Source organism: Polypterus senegalus, chromosome 5 (assembly GCF_016835505.1).
Source record: "Polypterus senegalus isolate Bchr_013 chromosome 5, ASM1683550v1, whole genome shotgun sequence".
NCBI classification, from domain to species: Eukaryota; Metazoa; Chordata; class Cladistia; order Polypteriformes; family Polypteridae; genus Polypterus; species Polypterus senegalus.
In genome coordinates, this window is record NC_053158.1 from 121412144 (window position 1) to 121435910 (window position 23767).

Consider the following 23767-nt stretch of genomic DNA (forward strand, 5'->3'; position numbering starts at 1 on the left):
TCTGTATCAGAAAATGTGGAAGTCACTATGCCTCACACTGTGGTAGGGGACAGTGACAGCAGGGGGTGTCAATTGTGCACCTCAGGAACCGACATTTGACCCTGTCACATGCAAGTAACCAAAAAAAAAATTTAATAGATTTAGAAACATCTGAATTTGTCATAGCACTCCCCTATTTGTCATTTTCCTATTAAATTTCCCTTTCTGCTACCTTAATTGTCTTCTAATAAGGATAATAAAATAATGAATAAGAAACCAGGACAGACAAAATAGTGGTCAATTGCTGTGGGTATTCTAGTATCAAACCCACTAATGTGCTCATTAGCAAATGATGGCCAGGACACCTGGAATAAAAAAGCCTGATGAAAATCTTTTTTTTTTTTTAAAAAAAACAAAAAAACCACAAACCAAAAACTAAAGCATCTCCATGGAACATGCAGAAACTTACTAAGGATTTAGAAATCCAGTTGTGTCTTTTTTTTTTTCCCGAAAAACACAAACACACAACACCACCAGACTGATGAACAACATCTTGTTAAGTCAAGTTGGTTGGGAAGAAAACACACTGTCACAATGGTAACCCAGGAATGAACTTGGGAACGATTGGTCTATGCAGTGCCATGGGAAATAAAAGTTAGACAAGAATACTAATTAAGTTTAACAAACCTTGTTCTGTACGATCTCCATCATAGTCCACAGGCTGTCCCTTTTTAAAAATCTTAATTGTAGGATATCCTTGAATTTCAAAGCGGCCACCAAGAGCAGTATTTGCTGTTGCATCAACCTTGGCTACAGGGATTGGAGGATCATGTTCTTTTAAATGCTTTGCAATTTGTTCATATATGGGAGCAAATTGTTTACAATGACCACACCTTTAAAAAATAAAAAGCAGCAATACATTTATATTGCACATACTGAGCAGAAAAACAACATTAGAAATTTACAATGACCACCACCCAACAGTTATTTAATATGTCTTGGTAGATTGGTTATTCTAATTCATTAGCCTCTTTACCCATACAAAAATCCATCCCAGGAATGCAAGCTAGACCCTAAAAATTTGCTGTCTTTTTTCATAATGTCCCTGCATATTAATATAAATTCTACACCCATGTCATGCGAAGTCAATTCCATTCTCTCAACAAAACCTATTTAAGAATCTGCAGCCTTACTACAAAACACTGGGGGGGAAAAAAAAAAATGATTTCACGCTTAAGTACGAGGGAGGAGAGAAAACCAAAAAAAACACACACCCCAAAAAAAACCCTCTAAGCACCAGACACAGCCAACCCAACAATAGCAAAAACAGCAAACACACAAACTACCCATAAGCGTTTGTGGCGACATGGAAAGGCAACAGAATATCAGCAGCCTAAAAACACATTTTTCTTAATTAAAATTAATGGCAGCTTTAGAATTATGTCAAAACAAGTACATCTGTACAAGAGCACACAGTATACCCAATAAATTTATAACAATACTGAGGACTTGGGTAACTGACTGCTTCACTACAGTGGCAAGAAAAATGTGAAAATCACCATATAAAATTTTATAAAAAAAAAAATAAGGGTCTGATCTTCACTCACGTTACAATAATGAACAACCACAACCATAGTCTGGTTTAACTAAAAACTTGTACATTGTATTGTTCTTGTACATATTTAGTACATCATTCAAACATTTACAACTGCGTTTCTCAACCTTTTTGCTCTTGAGGAACCCTTGAAAGAATATTCATGATCTAGGGAACATAATTATGTCATTGTTAGTATTATTTTTATTTATAAAATTTAAAGATCATAAACAAAAAACATGTATAACAACAACAAAAAGTTCTATACTTAATTGTCTATTTGCAATTTTCAAAAGAAGAAATTAAAGTAAAATGTCATATAAACAAATGTGACAAAAATGTTATTCTCGAAACATGATTAATAAAATTTAATTTTCTAATGTGAAACCTGTGCTTCTCTTTTAGTACACAAATACTAAATTCAGGGTCAGATTTTACATAAACACATACGGATTTCATCTTCAACAGAAAGGAGATTTATGTCTTTGCTCTAAATACTTGTCAAACAAGCAAGACATTGAAAACTGCAGCAATTCGTTTACTGCTTTCCTATGAATGGTAGGATACTCTCTCAACAGAAATCCAGAACTTGTCCAGGGGGTAGGTCAGTAAATCTCATCTTGAATGTACAAATCAGACTGCAGCCCAAAGTTCTTCCTCTTCTTTTAAAGTCAGGTTCTCAGGATGAGCAGAAGATTGAGGGAGTATGGATCTCTCACCCAATCATTCATTTGTGTTGGAAGGGACTGAAAATTGATTTTCACTAACAGTTCTTCCAGGTGGGTTACAAAAAGACTTAAAATCTGACAATATCATGCTTTACTTTTAAGCCCTACAAGTAATTAAAACATCAAAATTCCATTTTGAAACATGATTTTTCCCCAAAGGTTCAGCCTTCTATTAAATGCAAGAACTTGTCACTTGAATATATATTTTTCTCCAGGACACTGCAGTGACTTGTTCAGCTGATTCATGCGATGAAAAATGTATGCTAAATAAGCTAGCATTCTGCACCCACTTTTGATCTTCAAAGCACTTTGCAAAATCTTGTTTTCTTGAAAATATCTTTGTGATTCTTCTTTTAGCTCAAAACACTCTATTTAGAAATCTTCCTCTACCTCGGCACCAAATTTCTGTAAATAAAAGATTTGTGCTCTTTGTCCACAGCTTTTTAAACATTCTGGAGTGAACTGTCCTTTAATGAAGTTAACAATTTTTGTGGCATCAATACACACTTGTTTTTTTTTTTAGTTAATCTCCAAGAGATTGAGTCTCTCACATCAGTACTTCTGTGAATAAAACAGTGTTGAGATATCATCATTTTCTTGTTTTATATGAGAAACAAAACCTCTTATGGAGCCAGCCACGGATGGAGCACCATCGGTACAGATGCCAATAAAGTTATTCCAAGACAGACCTTTTGTTTCTAGATAGGATAAAATATCAAGTATATCTATCCCTCTGCTTGTCTCATGTAATTCTTTACAACAGAGAGTTTTCTTGAATTTCACCCTCATTAACCAATCTTACAAAAGCTACACTAACATTTATTGGTAAGATCTGATGACTCGTCAACCTGGTTGGAAAAACTGCTATTTTTCAGGTTTATCACACAAAACCTCCTCTGCATCATGTGACATGTCATGGATACACTGACTTATCGTACTGTTTGAAAGTGGAATATTTTCAATTTCTTCTACTGCATCTTGTCCCAGCATTTTTACCCAATATAATTTTACATGCTGGCATTAGGTTCTCACCAACTGTGACTTTTCCTTTTCTGTACAAAAATTTCTGCTACCAAACAACTTGCATCCTGAGCCTTTTCACCAACATTGAATTTATTCATAATAGCTGCACTCTGTTTTGAGATTATTAGTATTTTAAAATAATCAGCACTTTTATTTTTCGTATCATTGTGATTTTTCATGAGTCTCTTCAGTTTTGCCGGAGCCATTGCTGTATTTGAAAAGTTGCTTGCCACAGAGGAGACACTGTTGAAGAGGGCAGTTTGGATTACCAATCCATGTAAAACCCATTGATAAGTTAACCTTTGTGTTCATTTTTGTATTAGTGTTTTGAAATTTGGTATGAGATTCTAAATTCATCACTAGCCTCTTCAGAATTGTCTGGATTTTTTCTTTCAGAAATTGCCACATTTTCATGGTTAATTTCTATAAAATAAAAAAAAAGAAAAAAAAAAAAAGATACATAAAAACAGACTAATAAAACTGAAGTAGGTAGGGTTTTCAAAGTGCACTAGTGGTTCGAACAAAATGTACTCTAATACTTCTGCCCAAACAAATTTAAAAACAGCGTGTGCAAGACGTGATGCGTGTCTGACTGAGTCAGCATAACCTCAAAGTTAATATTTGTTAATATTTTTCCATACATCAACATAAAAATTACTACTGATTACTAAAGAACAGCTAGAACAATGCAAAAGAAAAAAAAAGAAAAGAAAAAAAAGTCAGATAATACACTTTTGGGGTTATGTTCAGAGTGTAAAGAATTTAAAAAAGTTTCGCATGTGCTCCATTTACACCACCTCACAATTTGGAGCATGAAAATCATGTATGAACGCCTGCTCAAGGACTTTTAACACACATGCTTATTAGCTCAAATTTTATTTAAAAATGCCAATTTATGGTCGAATACTCGAGTAATTTAAAAACACAGCCTAATTAAAAGCAAACAAAATAAATACATTGGAAAACGGGAGGGGGACATACAAACTTTTCATATTAATGAGTAAAAAGACTGACAACTTCTCATTTCTTGCTTGCACCAGCTTGGCACTAACCAGCACCAGTTAACTCATAAGCAATACTAGCGGTAGTTGCTGTACGATAAGTGAAGCATGGACAGCATTGCCATGCATCCTAGTGGCTGCTGAGACAACTAATGAGGGAGCAGGCAAGCACTGGGTGGAAGTGAAGAGTTAGCAGACAGCTGGGCAACTACAGCAGAAGTAGTAAGGGTGACAAGCAAGAAGGGTGCTTGGCGTTGACATACGGACAGATGAATGAGGAAAATGAAACCTGGTGGTGGAATTGTGAAGAAAAGGACAGTATACAGAGGAAGAGGTGCAAAAAGTAGACATGACTACAAGGAGAAAGGTGGATAAAGCTAAAGAAAAGGTGTATGAGAGGCTGGACACTAAAGGAGCAGAAAAAAGCACCTGTACTGATTGGCTAGACAGATGGATCAAGCTGGAAAAGATGTGCAGCAGGTTAGGGTAATAAAGGATAAAGATGGAAACATTCTCAAACGAGGAGGGTGTGTTGAGCAGATGGAAAGAGTTCGGAGAGAGAGAGAGAGAGAGATTGCATGATGTGGCAACAGAGACATCGGGAAGTGCAACGGATTAGCAAGGAGGAAATAAGGACAGCTATGAAGAGGATGAAGAATGGAAAAGCCGTTGGTCCAGGTGACATACCCGTGGAAGCCTGGAGGTGTTGAAGAGAGATGGCAGTGTAGTTTTTAAACCAGATTGTTTAATGGAATCATGGAAAGAGAGAGGATGCCTGAGAAGTGGGGGAAGAGAAAAAAAAAAAAAAGGTACTGGTACCGATTTTTAAGAGTAACGGTAATGTGCAGAGCTGTAGTAACTACAGGGGGATAAAATTGATGAGTCACAGCATGAAGTTATGGGAAAGAATAGCGAGAGTTGCGTTAAGAAGAGAGGGGATGATTAGTGAGCAGCAGTACAGTTTCATGCCAAGAAAGAGCACCACAGACAGAATGTTTACTCTGAGGGGGTTGATGGAAAAGTATAGAGAAGGCCAGAAGGCCTGCATCTTTATGGACCTGGAGAAAGCATATGACAGAGTGCCTCAGGAAGATTTTGGTGTTGCATACTTCTGTCACTCTGTTGTACAGGATATGTATGAGAGAAGTAGGACAGTGGTGAGGTCTGCATTCAATGTGGAGGTGGGATTACATCAGGGATTGGCTCCTAGCCCTTATTTACAATGGTGATGGACAGGTTGACACACTAGAATAGACAGGAGTCCCCGTGAACAATGAGGTTTGCTGTTGAGCAATCTGCCTCTCTCCCTCATTTATTGGTCAAGAATACTGCCTCTACTCCAAACATCCAGTATTGTGGGAATTATATCTTTCCTGTTGACCTTTAATTTGGAGTTTAAAGGACGCAACATTTTACCAGAAAATGCATATTTTGTACGTTTTGACCATATGAATGGATATCAGACATGTGGATTATCACTAGAATCCCTGAAGCCTATGAAAGAACTTGTAATCCCAGCCCACCTTATATCCCTTCGCAAATCTCCATCAACGCCTTTTGTTTTGTAAATGTGTCAATCAGCACAAGCAGCCTGTTGTCCCATCCCCCGCCTTGACGGAGATCAACTTGGGCAAAAAGTTCTCCCAGCCAAAGCTCCTTATCTGCATGTGAGGCACCTGGGGTTGTATAGGGTAATTAATACAGTAGATCGTTATTTGGAATACATGCATTTCATGTGTGTTCCGTGTCTACAAAGATCTGGTTAAGTGTAGGATGAAAGGAAACGCGAGGCAAGAAATGCTGAACACATACCTAAAGCAGAAACTTTTTCCATGCTATACTAATAATGACGTGAAGTGTATAATGCGTAAAGACTTTAGTTCAAATATCAAACAAGAATATAACCAAGTGGGGGATGGGGAAATTCGATTTCCATGTTGCCGTCAAGGAGTTAAAAACCCAAGCTCAAATACCAAATCGACAGGGAGTTTGTGTATTTTTGAATGGTGCAGAGGTAAAAAACGCTGTCTTATTTATTAATGAAAGGTCCCAGGTTCGAGACCATCCATCCATCTATTTTCCAACCCGCTGAATCTGAACACAGGGTCACGGGGCGGGGCGGGGGGGGACGGGGTGGGGGGCTCTGCTGGAGCCAATCCCAGCCAACACAGGGCACAAGTCAGGAACCAATCCTGGACAGGGTGCCAACGCACCACAGGACACCCACATAAACACACCCACACACCAAGCACAAACTACGGCCAATTTTGAATCGCCAATCCACCTAACCGGCCTGTCTTTGGACTGTGGGAGGAAACCCACACAGACAGAACATGCAAACTCCACGCAGGGAAGCGAACCCAGGTCTCCTAACAGCGAGGCAGCAGTGCTACCACTGCACCACGCTCTCTCTATTATACATGCACACATACATATATGTATGTATTATATACACACACACACACAACCCTCGTTTATTGCAGTTAATCCGTTCCAGACTCTGTCGCGATAAAGAATCCTACTTCGCGGAAATTTATTTATAAATCGAATATTTTCGCAGTTCGAGCATAGAAAACCTGTTTACGACCTTCTAAATACAGTAATCCCTCCTCGATCGCGGGGGTTGCGTTCCAGACCCCCCTGCGATAGGTGAAAATCCGCGAAGTAGAAACCATATGTTTGTATGGTTATTTTTATATATTTTAAGCCCTTATAAACTCTCCCACACTGTTATTATTAGAGCCCTCTTGACATGAAATAACACCCTTTAGTCAAACGTTTAAACCAGGGCTATTCAATTGGCGGCCCAGAATCAACCTCCGAGTGGCCCAGCCCGTGGTGATTGAGAGATAGAGATAGAGAGATAAACGCGCATTCCTACGTAAATTACATAGCCTGCAACACGCAAACAATGCAGAGCGTGCCGGTAGTAGCTTAGATTACTATCAATATGTCTCTCAACACTGAAACGTAAAATTGCCAATGAAAACCGTAAGTTTAACCCTACCTGGACTGACAAATACTTGTTTATTTTACCACCACATCCAAACGCCAAACCGATGTGTTTAATTTGTAATGAGTGCGTTGGAGTATTTAAAAAGATTACAATGTGCGGAGGCATCATGTTGAGAAACGCCACTTTTTGCACCAATTTTCCAGAGGGATCTCAAGAGAGGGCTGCAAAAGTGCAGAGTTTGATTTCATCTTACAATCGGAGCAGTACTACCATGGTGCGGTCATTCACAGCCCAAGAGAGAGCTACTGCAGCATCCCTTCGTGTTTCCTGGATACTGGCAAAAAAGAAAAGGCCATTCACAGACTCTGAAACCGTGAAGGACTGTATGCTGTCTGTCGTGGATGAGGTGATAAATGATAAAATTAAAATGAGTGTGGTATCTGCTATAAAAAACGTACCCCTGTCAGATACTTCAAACATTCATAGGGTTAAAATTCTTGCTGCAGATGTTTATGAAACGCTGTTAGGAGACCTGATGAAAGCTGATACTATGTCTATAGCAGTAGATGAGTCCACAGACAAAACTGATACTGCTCAGTTGTGCATATATGTCCGTTTTTTTGATGGCAAATGCTTCCGAGAGGAGCTGCTCGGCCTACTGCTGTTAGGACACACAACTGGCGATAAAGTCTTTGGGAAAATTTCCACCTTTTTTAAAGACAGTGGTCTGGATATGAAACGCGTGTGCATGCTTGTGACAGATGGGGCTCCGTCCATGACAGGGAAAGTGAATGGTTTGGCAGCACGTTGGTCCGCTGTTGCACCTCAGTTGATCTCCTTACACTGCATTGTGCATCAGGCAGTGTTGTGCAAAACTAAGCGGGCTCAAAACGACAATGGACAGCGTTATGGCTATAATTAATTTTATTCGCTCCACATCAAGCCTCCAACACCGCTTATTCCGCATGCAGCTGTCAGAAATGTCTGCTGAGCACCACGAACTTCTTTTGCAGAATGACGTGAGGTGGCTGTCCAAAGGCAAAGCACTGAAGCGTTTCTGTGGAGAAGAGATCATAACTTTCCTCCGCGGCAGCAAGCAAAAAAAGGCAGAAACGCACTTGAGTCGCATACTGGACGACAACTTCATGGCCGATGCCTGCTTTCTGAGCGACATATTCAAACAACTAAACGATCTCAATTTGGGACTACAAGGCAGAGACAAAACTGTCATCGACCTTGTGGAACAGATGCGCATTCAAGTTAAACTGGACCTTTCGCAAATGATTTGAGCACAGGCGAATGCTGCATTTTCCGACACTCCGCAAATGCATCTCATCCCCCGCATAAATCACGGATGTGATGACAGATTTCATTGCGATGTTGAAAAATAACTTTGCTGGTCGATTGGATGGACTTGATCTGCCCACAGAGTTGGCCGTTTTTGTCAGAGACCCGTTCACTGTTGCAATAGAAGGGGACTTATCCGCCAGAGCTAAGAAACTGGTCCCTTCCATTGACGAGGGGAAATTCACACTCTAACAACTTGTTGACATGCAGTCATCTGTAACCATGGCACAGGAGCTTTCCACTAACGGGCCTGCAATGTTTTGGACTGATGTCAACGCACATCAGTTCCCTAACATAAAGTAGCGATCGTCATGCTCGGTATATTTGGATCAACATATACATGCGAGTCAAGTTTTTCACACATGAACTCCATAAAAAGCGACTCTCGTTGCTACCTGACTGACCATACTCTCCACCAATGCCTTTGAATTGCATTGACAACTTACAAGCCTAAAGTCACTGCTCTCGTTCAAAACAAAAAATGTCACTTCTCCCACTAAGTCAGCAGGGTAACTGTAGCCTACAATACATCAACATAATGTGGGATGTGTAACAGAGGCATGCCTAATCACACATGGTGATTTAAAATATGTTCCCTCAGTGTTATAGTTGTGAATACTGTGCACTTTTTATTTTATGCACTTTGAGATGTTCCTGGGTCAAATGTGTGCAAGTTGTTTATTTTGTTTCAAAAGGAAACAATGTTATTTCTAATAGCCTACTACTGTGCACTATTTTGTTTTATGCACTTTGTGATCAGATAGGTCAGATATGTAGCCTAGGTCAGTTTTTTTTCTTTTGTAAGTGGGAAAAAAATAGGGACTACCTCAGATTCTGTTAATTCAGCTCTTTCTGTATGCACCTTTTGCTCTGCAAACTGACCAAAGTTAAGAGAAACAAACGAATAAACCTTATGTTTTTCAATAAATTTGTTTGTGTTGGTTTTAAAATTTGTCATTACGAGCTGCTTTGCCGCTAAAATGACTGGCCCAGCTTTAAGCCCTGGTTTAAACTGTGCTTCATTATAAGACAGATGGCAGTTTCTCACAATTAAAAGAATGCAAACATATCTTATCTTCAAAGGAGCACCGTGAAGAGCAGATAATGTCAGAGAGAGTGCTCACTAAGAAAAGCAAACAATCAAAAAATCAATACGTGCTTTTAAGTATACAGAAGCACCGAGATAAAGCGGCATTTTGTAGAGGAGCGTCCTCTCTTCTAGGCAAACAGCCACTGTGTAAACAGCCCCCTCTGCCCACACCCCCTCCGTCAGGCAGAGAGAGAGTGTGAGAGAGACAGAGAGAAGCAAACAAAAGCGCCACGCGGGAAGCATATCTTATAGCATTGAGGAGTTTTAGTTAATATGTAATACATGCTCTGATTGGGTAGCTTCTAAGCCATCCGCCAATAGCGTCCCTTGTATGAAATCAACTGGGCAATCAAACTGAGGAAGCATGTAACCTAAATTAAAAGACCCATTGTCCGCAGAAAGTGGCGAACCAGCGAAAAATCCGTGATATATATTTAGATGTGCTTACATTTAAAATCCACGATAGAGTGAAGCCGCAAAAGTCGAAGCGCGATATAGCGAGGGATTACTGTACACATATACATATAATCATGCAAGCCAGAGCCCCGCCCGCCAACTCTAACCCTCCTACCACGTCATGGGATACGCATGACAGAGCCATGCATGCCAACTGTAACCGTCCTCCTGAATCCAGCGTCGCTCTCAAGGCACGCAACAACTCAGCAAACACAGCCTCAGTCACTTTCATCCAAAAGTCCACATGCACCTCTGAGCCACATTGACTTTTCACCACACGCAAGACAGAGAGCCACGCCTGCCAACTCGGAGCCCTGCCCACCAACTCTAAGACCATAGGATACGCACGCATTTAGTGTATAAATGGATATAAATAATTGCTTGTAAATGATTTGCTAAAATCTGTTGTATGTATGCATGCATGTATGTATGTATAACACTAGTGTTTAAAACATTGTTTTTTCATCAGAAAACCCGGTTTCCACATCTACCTGTATTAGTTTAAATGGCACTTTTACCACTCACAATAGGGCAGACATGCTGACTTATCGCGTCGACTGGGCAACACAGTGAATGTGGCGTGTATCTATCTATATCTATATCTGTCTGTTTTCCGTAGCCTGCTACAGGAAGGTACTCTCTCGACCATTGGCATTGGTTTCGCTCCTTGCTATTTTCGTTATACTGCGACAGTGGTTTCCCTAAGCCTGTGTTATACTGAATTCCTTTCTCAGTTTTCCATTCCTATTCTTACACCGCCATATGCTACAGCGGGCTTCAGCTAGTAATATAATTAAAAAAACATGCATTTGATTTGAGTCTGTAATACCCGGTGTAAATCTTGGCTATTTGTAATAGCACTTTTTTTTTGCTTTTTTTATTCTTCAGTTTTATTCTCACAGTGACATTCACGTGGTACAACAAACTTGCATCTCCCTCTCTGAGTTGATGGCATTTATTTCACAACAGCAGCGATGACCACAGTAGGTGCTGTGGTGGATACCTGCTCAGAACTATTTGTTGTACCAGCAATCAAAGATACAATGTCCCGTGACTGCTATCAGACTGGACAAAGGCAGGACCATAACAGACAGCTTCTTCACAGTGCTTTTGCTGGCTATTAGACTGCTCCACCACAACACAACTCTGCTTGGCACCAGAATTTAAATGGGATTTCCACTTGCAGCTATAGTCACTTTAGTATGCTAGCGTTTAGATCTGGCAGTACCGTGCCGACGGTATACGCGCCCAAAAGGAAGCCCTCGATTTCAGTCTGTAACAGCCGGTGTAAGGTTTTGCTACCTGTACAAGACATAGTTAAAGGAGTATAAGCAGACAATGAATGTGAATCATGTCTTCATGGTATCTGTCCAATCCGATAGCGGTCACTGGACATCGTATCTTTGATTGCCAGAACAACAAATAGTTATGAACAGCTATCAGCCGCAGCACCCACTGTGGTCACCGCTACTGCTGTGAAAAGAATGGAGATAAATGCCATCAATTCTGAGAGGGAGAGGCATGTTCGTTGTACTACATGAGCATCACTAAGAGAATAAAACTGAATTTTTGAAAACTGAAAAACAAACAAGTGCTAACTTTTAAAAGTAGCCGAAATTTACACCGGGTGTTAGACTCAAATCAAATGCATGCTTTTATTCTTAATAGCTGCAGCTCAATACTCAAAATGCAGAGCACCCAGTCTCAAATCTGGGACCTTTGGTTTATAAGGCAGTGCTTCTTACCTCTGTACCATTCAAGATTATGTATAAACTTCCTGCAGATTGGTATTTGAGCTTGAGTTTAACTCATTGGCAGCAACATGTAAATCAAATGCTTTATTTTTCCCTTTGGTTATATTCTTGAACTAGCAAAATACCCACGCTTCGCAGTGGAGAAGTAATGTGTTAAAGAAGTTATGAGAAAGAAAAGGAAACATTTTAAAAATAACGTAACATGATTGTCAATGTAATTGTTTTGTCAGTGTTATGAGTGTTGCTGTCATTAAGGATTTGATTATCATTATTTCTTTCAATCAGGTTTGTATCTGGAGGACGTGTTGTGTTCAAGTTACATTCCGTGTTTGTCAACCGTTGTAAAGATAACAGGTTTCATTCATCCAAGTGTTCCCTACCCAAATCGCTACTCGTGAATCTAAGATGTTTAACAGGCATTCCCGGTATTAACTTGTGGATTTTTCTGCGAGTATTTGGCAGCAGCGTCACAAATTTGTTTCCGTTTAGCTGCATCAGAAAATGTACCACAACGTCCGAGACGCCTCCTTTTTACTGTTTTCTCACAGCTTGGATTGCTGCCGTCATAATCTGTTCGAGTTTGATGGTTTGTTTCAATTATATTAGATTTGCAGGACTTGTGTTGAAGTGACATTCGGCATCTGTCAAGTGTTGTAAGCATACAACCGGCTTCATTGATAACTTCGCATCCAACTTTTGAGAGTTGAAACATTCATAAACATCAAAGTGTCCACTACTCAAATCGTCACCTGTGAATCTAAGATGTTTAAGAGGCATTGGAGGTTCTTCAAAGGTGTAAAATATTTGGCCATTTCGGTACACTTGAAAGCGACAACCGAACAATTCAGCGGCAGCCATCAACTCACATGCAGAAGCATAGGTGAAGGGCTTAAACATTTCACTGTTATAGTGCTCCTGTGTAGTACAATTATCTCCTGTACCGTCATCAGTCCACATACATAAGACACAATGTTCCTCCGGATATCAAGATTGAGCCCGATATAGCCGTGCAATATGTAACAGAGAATGTAAAAGGCAGGTGGCATCTCCTGGCATGGAAACCACTCGGTAAGTGACAGTTCTTTGATCAATGGTGATCACCTCAATAAACATGTTAATGGGGGTACAGTTGGAACGGTAAAGGAAATGGGCACCTGAACAATGTAAACCAAGTCTAAAATACCTACACAATAACTATAAGCGTAATAAAAGAATAAAACAGCGGAGAAGCCGTGGATTAAATGAAAAGGCTGTAATCATCAGCAAGGAAGGAAATTGAGACATGAGCGATGGACGGCCTTATATGGGCAGGCAGCCCATTACGTGGGAGGCGTGGCGATGGGGGATGCAACTCCGCCTCACAAGGCGACCAAGCTGCAGGCTATGGACGTATATATGTACATAAGTAGGATTAAGTTATGACTGTTATGCGCAGAATTTCGAAATGAAACCGATCAAGAAAGCTAGCCACCATTATTTACTTTCTCAGATGGAGTAATCAGTTTTCCCAAGACACCTGTTCTCGCTAATCTCTATAGTTGCACAATGGGGTCCATCTGCACAGGCTAATATCCTAGTATAGCAAAGGCTTGGCTCAAGATCATAATGCTCTGCAGAGGGTGCTGAAGACAACATATCAGCAATTTATGTTCAGGACATATCCAAGCCATGCTGCTTAAAGGCAAGAAGAAACATTAGATTTCAGGCATCTTATGCAACCGATTTCCTTATTCTTGGCGAATAGTACAGTAAAAATTGGAGACTATCTACAGTTTGTAACATTACGAAGTCAGTCACAACAAATACTGTAGGTTTTCTTGTATTACATATAGTACAACATACAAGTAAAAATTTCACTTTACTGTGCACAATTTATATACACACAGAGAGATATATCTCTACACATACACATACACACACAGAGTGGTGTGAAAATCTATTTGCCCCCTTCCTGATTTCTTATTTTGCATGTTTGTCACACAAAATGTTTGATCATCAAACACATTTAACCATTAGTCAAATATAACACAAGTAAACACAAAATGCAGTTTTTAAAATGATGTTTATTATTTAGGGAGAAAAAAAAATCCAAACCTACATGGCCCTGTGTGACAAAGTAATTGCCCCCCGAACCTAATAACTGGTTGGGCCACCCTTAGCAGCAATAACTGCAATCAAGCGTTTGCGATAACTTGCAATGAGTCTTACAGCGCTCTGGAGGAATTTTGGCCCACTCATCTTTGCAGAATTGTTGTAATTCAGCTTTAGTTGAGGGTTTTCTAGCATGCACCGCCCTTTTAAGGTCATGCCATAGCATCTCAATTGGATTCAGGTCAGGACTTTGACTAGGCCACTCCAAAGTCTTCATTTTGTTTTTCTTCAGCCATTCAGAGGTGGATTTGCTGGTGTGTTTTGGGTCATTGTCCTGTTGCAGCACCCAAGATCGCTTCAGCTTGAGTTGACGAACAGATGGCCGGACATTCTCCTTCAGGATTTTTTGGTAGACAGTAGAATTCCTGGTTCCATCTATCACAGCAAGCCTTCCAGGTCCTGAAGCAGCAAAACAACCCCAGACCATCACACTACCACCACCATATTTTACTGTTGGTATGTTTTTTTTCTGAAATACTGTGTTCCTTTTACGCCAGATGTAACGGGACATTTGCCTTCCAAAAAGTTCAACTTTTGTCTCATCAGTCCACAAGGTATTTTCCCCAAAAGTCTTGGCAATCATGGAGATGTTTCTTAGCAAAATTGAGACGAGCTCTAATGTTCTTTTTGCTTAACAGTGGTTTGCGTCTTGGAAATCTGCCATGCAGGCCGTTTTTGCCCAGTCTCTTTCTTATGGTGGAGTCGTGAACACTGACCTTAATTGAGGCAAGTGAGGCCTGCAGTTCTTTAGACGTTGTCCTGGGGTCTTTGTGACCTCTCGGATGAGTCGTCTCTGCGCTCTTGGGGTTATTTTTGGTCGGCCGCCACTCCTGGGAAGGTTCACCACTGTTCCATGTTTTTGCCATTTGTGGATAATGGCTCTCACTGTGGTTCGCTGGAGTCCCAAAGCTTTAGAAATGGCTTTATAACCTTTACCAGACTGATAGATCTCAATTACTTCTCATTTGTTCCTGAATTTCTTTGGATCTTGGCATGATGTCTAGCTTTTGGTCTACTTCTGTCAGGCAGCTCCAATTTAAGTGATTTCTTGATTGAAACAGGTGTGGCAGTAATCAGGCCTGGGGGTAGCTACGGAAATTTAACTCAGGTGTGATACACCAGTTAGGTTATTTTTTAACAAGGGGGCAATTACTTTTTCACATAGGGCCATGTAGGTTTGGATTTTTTTTTCTCCCTAAATAATAAAAATCATTTAAAAACTGCATTTTGTGTTTACTTGTGTTATATTTGACTAATGGTTAAATGTGTTTGATGTTCAGAAACATTGTGTGTGACAAACATGCAAAAGAATAAGAAATCAGGAAGGGGGCAAATAGCTTTTCACACCACTGTAGTTTGCTACTCTGGTATCTCGCCTCACAGTCTCATTCCTACTGAATTACCTACCTCAGAGCACATTTGATGTTAGCGTACCTCAGTAAATTAAAGGTTCAAAGTTTAATTTCATGTCGTAATATCAAGCATGTAAACCCAGAGACCCTTCTAAATTTATTGCAATCCCAGCCCGTTTCTCCTTTTGCTACCACACTATCAGAATTAGTAGACCATTACAATACTGCTCTGTCTTCTGCCTTTGATACACTAGCTCCCTTAAAAACACGGACTGTTTCATTTATTCACACTGCTCCCTGGTTTACATCTGAACTCCATCAGCTCAAAGCCATGGGCCGACAGTTGGAGCGCCTAACTAAAAAGACGGGTCTTGTTGTACAAAAGGAAATGTATTTAGATCATATGTTAAACTACAAAAATGCTCTCCCTGCTGCCAAAACTGTATAATATTCCAACATTATCAATACGGGAGGGGTAAAATAGAGCTCTTTTTTCTACAATGAAAAGGCTAATTACACCACCAGAAAATGTTTACCATAACCTCTCGCTTAAATACTGCTGCACTTTTTTGGATTCCTTTAACTCAAAAAAAAAAAAAATTCCCCAGCAACTTGCTTCCTCTATTTCCACAGAAAATGACATACTCTCCACTATCACCCATATTCCTTTACCGACCACCCTATTCTCAGATTTCAGTTTACCAGCTGAAAACTCTCGGAGCTTATAACAATCTAATTTTTCCACATGCCAATTTGACCCAATACCTTCAAGCTTTGATAAGTCCTGTCTGTCACACATTTCTCCCATGATAACTACTATAGTTAACTCTTACCTTACTATAGGCATGGTCCCCCTCTCACTAAAAACAGCCTCAGTTACTCCAATTCTGAAAATACCTGGTTTAAACCCGAATATCCTTAACAATAATCGGCCTATTTCAAATGTTCCATTCATATCTAAACTTCTCAAAAATAGTTGCCTCCCAACTCTAGTCCCATTTTAAAAAAAAAAAAAAAAAACACACACCTTTAACGGTTTCAATCTGGGTTTCGTTTTAAACGCAGCACAGAAACTGCCCTGGTCAAAATCACAAATGATCTTCTCTGGGCACTACCTCAGAGCACATTTGATGTTAGCGTACCTCAGTAAATTAAAGGTTCAAAGTTTAATTTCATGTCGTAATATCAAGCATGTAAACCCAGAGACCCTTCTAAATTTATTGCAATCCCAGCCCGTTTCTCCTTTTGCTACCACACTATCAGAATTAGTAGACCATTACAATACTGCTCTGTCTTCTGCCTTTGATACACTAGCTCCCTTAAAAACACGGACTGTTTCATTTATTCACACTGCTCCCTGGTTTACATCTGAACTCCATCAGCTCAAAGCCATGGGCCGACAGTTGGAGCGCCTAACTAAAAAGACGGGTCTTGTTGTACAAAAGGAAATGTATTTAGATCATATGTTATGCTCTCCTGAGGACAAAAACTGCTATATTATTCCAACATTATCAATTCGGGAGGGTAAAATAGAGCTCTTTTTTCTACAATGAAAAGGCTAATTACACCACCAGAAAATGTTTACCATAACCTCTCGCTTAAATACTGCTGCACTTTTTTGGATTCCTTTAACTCAAAAAAAAAAAAAATTCCCCAGCAACTTGCTTCCTCTATTTCCACAGAAAATGACATACTCTCCACTATCACCCATATTCCTTTACCGACCACCCTATTCTCAGATTTCAGTTTACCAGCTGAAAACTCTCGGAGCTTATAACAATCTAATTTTTCCACATGCCAATTTGACCCAATACCTTCAAGCTTTGATAAGTCCTGTCTGTCACACATTTCTCCCATGATAACTACTATAGTTAACTCTTACCTTACTATAGGCATGGTCCCCCTCTCACTAAAAACAGCCTCAGTTACTCCAATTCTGAAAATACCTGGTTTAAACCCGAATATCCTTAACAATAATCGGCCTATTTCAAATGTTCCATTCATATCTAAACTTCTCAAAAATAGTTGCCTCCCAACTCTAGTCCCATTTTAAAAAAAAAAAAAAAAAAACACAAACCTTTAACGGTTTCAATCTGGGTTTCGTTTTAAACGCAGCACAGAAACTGCCCTGGTCAAAATCACAAATGATCTTCTCTGGGCAGCTGACATGGGACTTTTATCAATTCTTGTGGTTCTTGACCTCGGCTCTGCATTTGACACCATATCCCATCAGATACTTTTGAACAGACTAGCTAGTTTTGGTCTGTGGCCTTGTCCTCCAATGGTTTTCTTCCTACAACACCAATAGGAGGCAATTTTTTCAAATAAAGGGCGTTATATCTGAGAATGCAGTTGGTTACTCAGGGAGTTTCGCAGGGTTCTGTTTTGGGGCCCAATAGGTAATATCTTCTAGCACCATAGTATTAAATTTCATTGTTATCCTGAGGACACACAGCTATATTTGTCCACTAAAGCCACTTCTATTTTCTCTCCAGATACTCTTATGGCATGTCTCCAAGACAAAGTCATGGATGACTCAATTTTCTCCAACTAAACAGCAGTAAATCTGAGGTGCTCCTCATTGGTTCTAAATCCACACTTTTTAATTAAAATAGAAAAATGGTTAACCTTAGCAATATTAACACAAATATCTCTGCCCAGGTGAAGAGCCTGGGCGTCATTCTTGACAGTACTCTCTTTTTCTTCCCATATAAGTAATGTTTCTCGGACTGCCTTCTTCCATCTCCAAAACATTTCTAGACTTCGTCCTGTTCTTATACAACACAGTACTGAAGTATCGATTAATGCTCACTTGTAATACATAAAAGGTGACCCACGACCCAGTGGATGAGAAACACTGGTTCCGAGAACACAGACAATCCTGGGGGGAATGTATGATGGCACATTTAGTAATACAGCTTGGGATATTACACCTAGTGAACGTGTACATCAGAGGGCCCAAAGACTAATACAGCATTTACTGTATAACATTTACTATAGTTACTATCCAACCTGCAGCATCCTAACTACAGGATCACAGCGGTCTGCTGGAGCCAATCCCAGGCAACCGGGAGCAAGGCAGGAAAAAAACCCCGGACTGGGCACCAGCCCACCGCAGGGCACACACGTGTGCACACACACACGACAATTTAGGATCGCCAATGCACTTAACCTGCATGTCTTTGGATTGTGGGAAAAAACCGGAGCACCCGGAGAAAACCCACGCAGACACGGGGAGAACATGCAAACTCCATGCAGGGAGGACCCAGGAAGCGAACCCAGGTCTCCTTACTACTGCTACCACTGCGCCGCCTCCTACAGTTACTAATCGCAGCCAATTTTTGGTTTGATGCATAAATCTACTAGACTAACAAACTAAAAGTTAAGATGGTAAAAATTGTATCAAAGTGGCAGTCTGGAATTCAGACTATTTACGAACTAAAAATTTTATTTTCAACTCATGAAAAATATGCTGTTCTTTAACAAAAAAAAAAAAACCCACCACACTAGTGTAAAATTACAGTCCAATTCAAAGTTTATTTTAAAGATTTCTAGCATTTAGATTCTTGTATACTGTACTGTATACAAACCATAAACTACAACATTAAAATGGAAAAAACAGGTTTCTAAACACAACCTTTAATAATTTAAAAACAAAAACCACTAGAGCAGACATCAACTTACCATGGTGCATAGAACTCTACTAGCACAGTGTCTTTATCTGTCATAAAGGTATCAAAATTAGAGTCCTTTAGAATCAAAACATCATTTTCCTCTTCAATTTCATCATTGTCGTCGTCATCATCATCATCATCTTCCAGAGCCTCCTCTCCTTCTGTTGGGGAAAAACAAAAGCATAAAATTGAATTTAATTTCATAAATGATAGTAGTATGCATCAACTGACTGAAGTTACAGTTTCTGTTAAAGCACAGCAAATCAGCTCTTTTATTACTAATAATTTTTAGATTAAAAAGTGTGAGTCAAATATTTTATATGTACAACAGACATATCAATCTCACTATAATGTTCACTGTTTGCAACTACTATACATCCTGTAAGAAAACTACCTATCAAAATTGACTGGACTTGCACAGTAAACCGAGGCAATGTAATGACCAACTGCCCACTAGCTTTAGGCAACAATATTAACTGTTGGGCTAGCAATTTTGACAGCACTAGTAGTCTGATGAGCGATCAAATTTGCCTAAGAAATTCTAAAATATTTTTACTATTATTGTAAGCCCTTTATGAAATTCTCATTAGACAGAAGTCTTGAAAGGATAGCACAATGTAAACACTTCGGAAAATGTATAATTAGCCCCACATGCACACATTCAACCAAAGGCAAGTGTATCACACAGCTCAGCTTGACTCTTAAAATTTAATCTGACAAAGCAGCTCCAAATATTATTCCAATGTGTTAAAAGCAGCTACAATAGCATCTACTGATTAATTCAGTGGCTGAGATGAATCACTATTTTAACAGCAATTGCAACAAAATTTTTTAGTTATCTACAATATAATTGACTAGGAATAGTGTACTTATCTATATATTTATTGCACATACACAGAAACAATAACCTCAGCTAACTGAGGTGTATAGTGCTTTAAGATTTCTAATTATGTTTTGACTTGCAGCAATCCAGCTGAAAATTTATGGAGGAAAATAAATGGCATCAGAACATCTGCAGTTTTAACAGTTTAAATTAAGATTAGATATGGATTGGTTCCCGATTTATGGCGCTTTCACTCAGATATTTGCACTTACATTTTCACTAGTGAAAAATATCAATTTCAGTTAACATATTTAATGCATTTCTAATTAAAACAAAAAGATACCATTCACAAAACAAATAGTCAGCTAAAACCTTTGGGTTAGTAAAGACAATGAAAATGTTATATTTTTTGTGAAAAAAAAAAAAAAAAAAAAAGTATTCATCTATATAAAGAAAATTGTAAGCCATTTGCTTGGCAATCAGAAAAAAAATCGCTGAACTGCTTTCACGAAAAATTGGCTACTGGTCGAACTTGCACCTTATATAGTTCATCAGGGAAAGGGACTGTAAGTGAAGAACAGAATGCGTCAAAGAGTACATCTTTGTCTGACTGCAAATTGTGTTTAGAAAAGTTAAATTTTCAAGACCAGTTTCCCTGTATTTTTTTTTTCTAGATCTTTTATTGAGAATAAACAAACAGGTCCAAAACTGGCAAACAGTATTACAAGCACTTAAGTAGCAATGTCCCTTTTCTTTCACAGTACAAAAAGCTTTTAAATCTCCAAAACACCCTTTTTTAATAAGCTCCAAGGCTGTGAAATCACAAAGAAAAATTTGTCTGTTTCGCTCACAACTTATTAATCTGCGACCTTAAATAATATAAGCAGCTTTAGAAAGGGAATGGGGATATTATACATTTCTGGCAGTCTGAATCTTGTTCCACCTGTTAAGGAGTGTGGTTTTCTGCTTGGAATTCATGGAGTTATTTCAATGCAGTGAGTGCACATGAACTTTTTTTTTAAAATCAAAGCCTTACGTTTTTGAAAAGACCAACATTATTGTACACCTGCATATTGTTACAAAGTGTGATAGAGATAAGCCACAATACAACAGAATGAAATGCAATTTTTTTTTTTTTTTAAGGGAGGGCTTGATTGAGGACGAGGTTAAGAACTTTTACTGTCTTTCAATGCCAGACATTTATTCAAGTACAATGAGGCAGTTATTTTACACTTTAATGCCAATACAGCATTGTGATTTACAAGAATTACAGTATAAGTATTTGTGAAACCACACTAAACTTGGAAATAAAAAGGTAGCAGCATTCATGTTTCCAACCTAGCAAGGCATTCAATCAGACACAAAAAGAACAAATTGTTGATTCACAAGGAAAGAGAAATTAAGTTATCAAAGAGGTGTACGTTACCGCTGGGACATTAGCATTTCAGCCAGCAATGACAAAAAAGTCAAAACACATATCTGTATTCTTACCTTATTATATAAATATATACTGGGTAGCTCTAATAGTAAGATGTAATGTACAACAAGATTTATCAGTTGACATTCTGCTTCCGATTCACAATCCATTCCGTTAAGTGTTGTTTCACTGTTAGTATAAAATTGTCTGAATAACTGATACACACATTTTAAGGCTCACTTTTTATGCAAAACACTGTTTTACAGAGAATTACAAATATTGAACTACAGCACAATAGTTAAGTAAATTTCTTTTTGATACCTACTGATGGGGACTCGCCCAACAAGCTTTAATTTGTTACCTACAAGCTCAAGATATTAAAAGTCATGGTGTTAACTTTACATTTCACCAGTTTTTTTTTTTTTTCCCCTTCACAAATATAGCTATGCTGATGAATTACATCCCAACCTCCAATTAAAATTATACAAATTCTACTATGTGGTCTGTCATTTTTCTTTGCCAATCACCTCCGTGGATATTAAGTAGAACAAGATTTTATACCGAGCTCAGGTTTGTATTGCACTACTGGTACTATCTTGAGAGTACATACAAAAAGGAACTTCATTGTACAACGTACACAGAACAGTACACATAAACATGTTAATATATTTCAAATCGCTTTCCTGGATTTTGTCATTTCTCAATGATATACCTTCAAGCAGAAACAACCAAGCATATAAACTAACTTGTGGGTTTTTCCTTGTTATAGTGGCCCACGAAGAATGCCCCTTTCAAAAAAACCACACATTAAAAGAAAGCAAAACACTCTACTTACACAGAGCTCGTCAATTTAAGATTACATGTTCACAATGAAATCATGACGATGTGAAAAAATATGAAGGTCTGGCATTTTATACAAACTTATGCAGACTGCAACTCTTGATAACCCAATATAAAATTTTATTCCATTATAATTCACATTTGGCTTAGCGCTCCGATACGCACAACAATTTCAATTTTGTTTTTGCGCTTTTTTTACGTCGTTGCCTCAAAGCTGCACTTCACACTTCTAGCTCCTGTAGCATTTATCATAAAAACGTTCAAACAACAAATGGCTGCAAACAGTGCACGTTTTCAGTTGCAAAAATGAAATCAGGCCATTTCCAGGCTAACTTAAAGCTAAAAAAAAAAAAAAGTATGATCTTTTAAGCCTTAACAATACCTGCACATTTTTCAAGGTTTCGTGTCATAACTCCAAGACCTGCAAGTTAGCATAACCGGCCACTGGAAAGCGGACTGTGTGACGAGGCCGCAGAATTACACACATGTAGACATTTAAAACAACAAGTTGACGGTCGCTAGCAGACGTCGGCTTCTAAAAGGCTGGCACTGTCATTCATGCATGCAAGCCGAAGTTAAAAAAAGAAGTGTTCTAAATTATGAGGCAAGCTGTGTGTCTTACCGCTGTCCTCACTCTTTGTCACAAATACAAGGTGGGCCAAGAGCATCAACAGAAGGAACGATTTTTTTCCGAGCATGTTGTTTCCAATTTGGTTAACTCGGCAGTTCTTGAGCAGGCTTGAAATTATATTACTTTTATGCAGTCTCTGTCCTATGTAACCCACATACACACTTCTCAAACTCTTTTATATCACATGGGACATTCCTGTTTAGTTTCAAGGTGTTCACCTAAAATTATGTGAGGTGCCGCTCTGCTATTCGCCGTTCCCTAGCGACTCGGACCAATCGCTAAGTGCCACTCAATTAATACTGTCCGACACGTCCTGCCGTGCGATTAGCTAATGCAATGTCATTCATTCAATATTTGCCAATGGGAAGTGTTTCTTGCAGTCGTGGAGGTGGGCGATTATTATCGTCCCAAATCCGGTTTGTGTGCGCCTAGTTAAACGTTTAGTGAATTAACATGCTGTCTTTGTTTTCGCATGGTTTCCCCCAGTGTTTCAGTTTTAAATTGTTTCAAGGTGTTTATGTATTTGAGGACACTCCCAGCTTGGGTATATTATCGCGAACCAGTTAGCACAGAACATAAAGGATTACGTCGACCTGGACACATTTTGTCAGCTTTCAACCCCTCAAAGACGTCATTTTGTAATTAAACTTTTACTATTGCAATTTCGTTGGAAGTCAGAATCTGTTTTAACAAAACTAATCAAGCACCGGTTTCCCTGATGCTGATGCTAATACTGAGCCAGAACTGCTTGTTTCTCTAATGTGGGCGTTAAATGGAGTAGACAGACTCGGGGTGAACCTTTAGGGCTCTTTAGGGAATGACCCCATGTCCTTAAAACGGCGAAGGATCAGCACCGTGCCACTATGTACCACTTCTTCAAGGGTAGACATTGACACCAAAGTGTTAGAAGCAGGTTAGTTTGGCTCCGCCCATCAAGGGTGCCCTGCTTAT

The 23767-nt window shown here is 39.1% G+C and overlaps 1 protein-coding gene across 1 annotated transcript in view; it reads right to left on the reverse strand.

The window, feature by feature from the left end:
* The window catches only part of pdia4 (protein disulfide isomerase family A, member 4), a 42891-nt gene extending 19822 nt beyond the window's left edge, over positions 1-23069 (reverse strand). Inside the window, exons 1-3 of the mRNA XM_039753305.1 lie at positions 22808-23069; positions 19116-19266; positions 667-872 (exon numbers count right to left, since the gene is read on the reverse strand). Of these exons, the coding sequence (XP_039609239.1) occupies positions 667-872; positions 19116-19266; positions 22808-22883 (433 nt within the window). The 5' untranslated portion in view covers positions 22884-23069. The remainder of the gene's footprint in view (positions 1-666; positions 873-19115; positions 19267-22807) is intronic.
* Between the last annotated feature and the right edge of the window lie 698 nt (positions 23070-23767).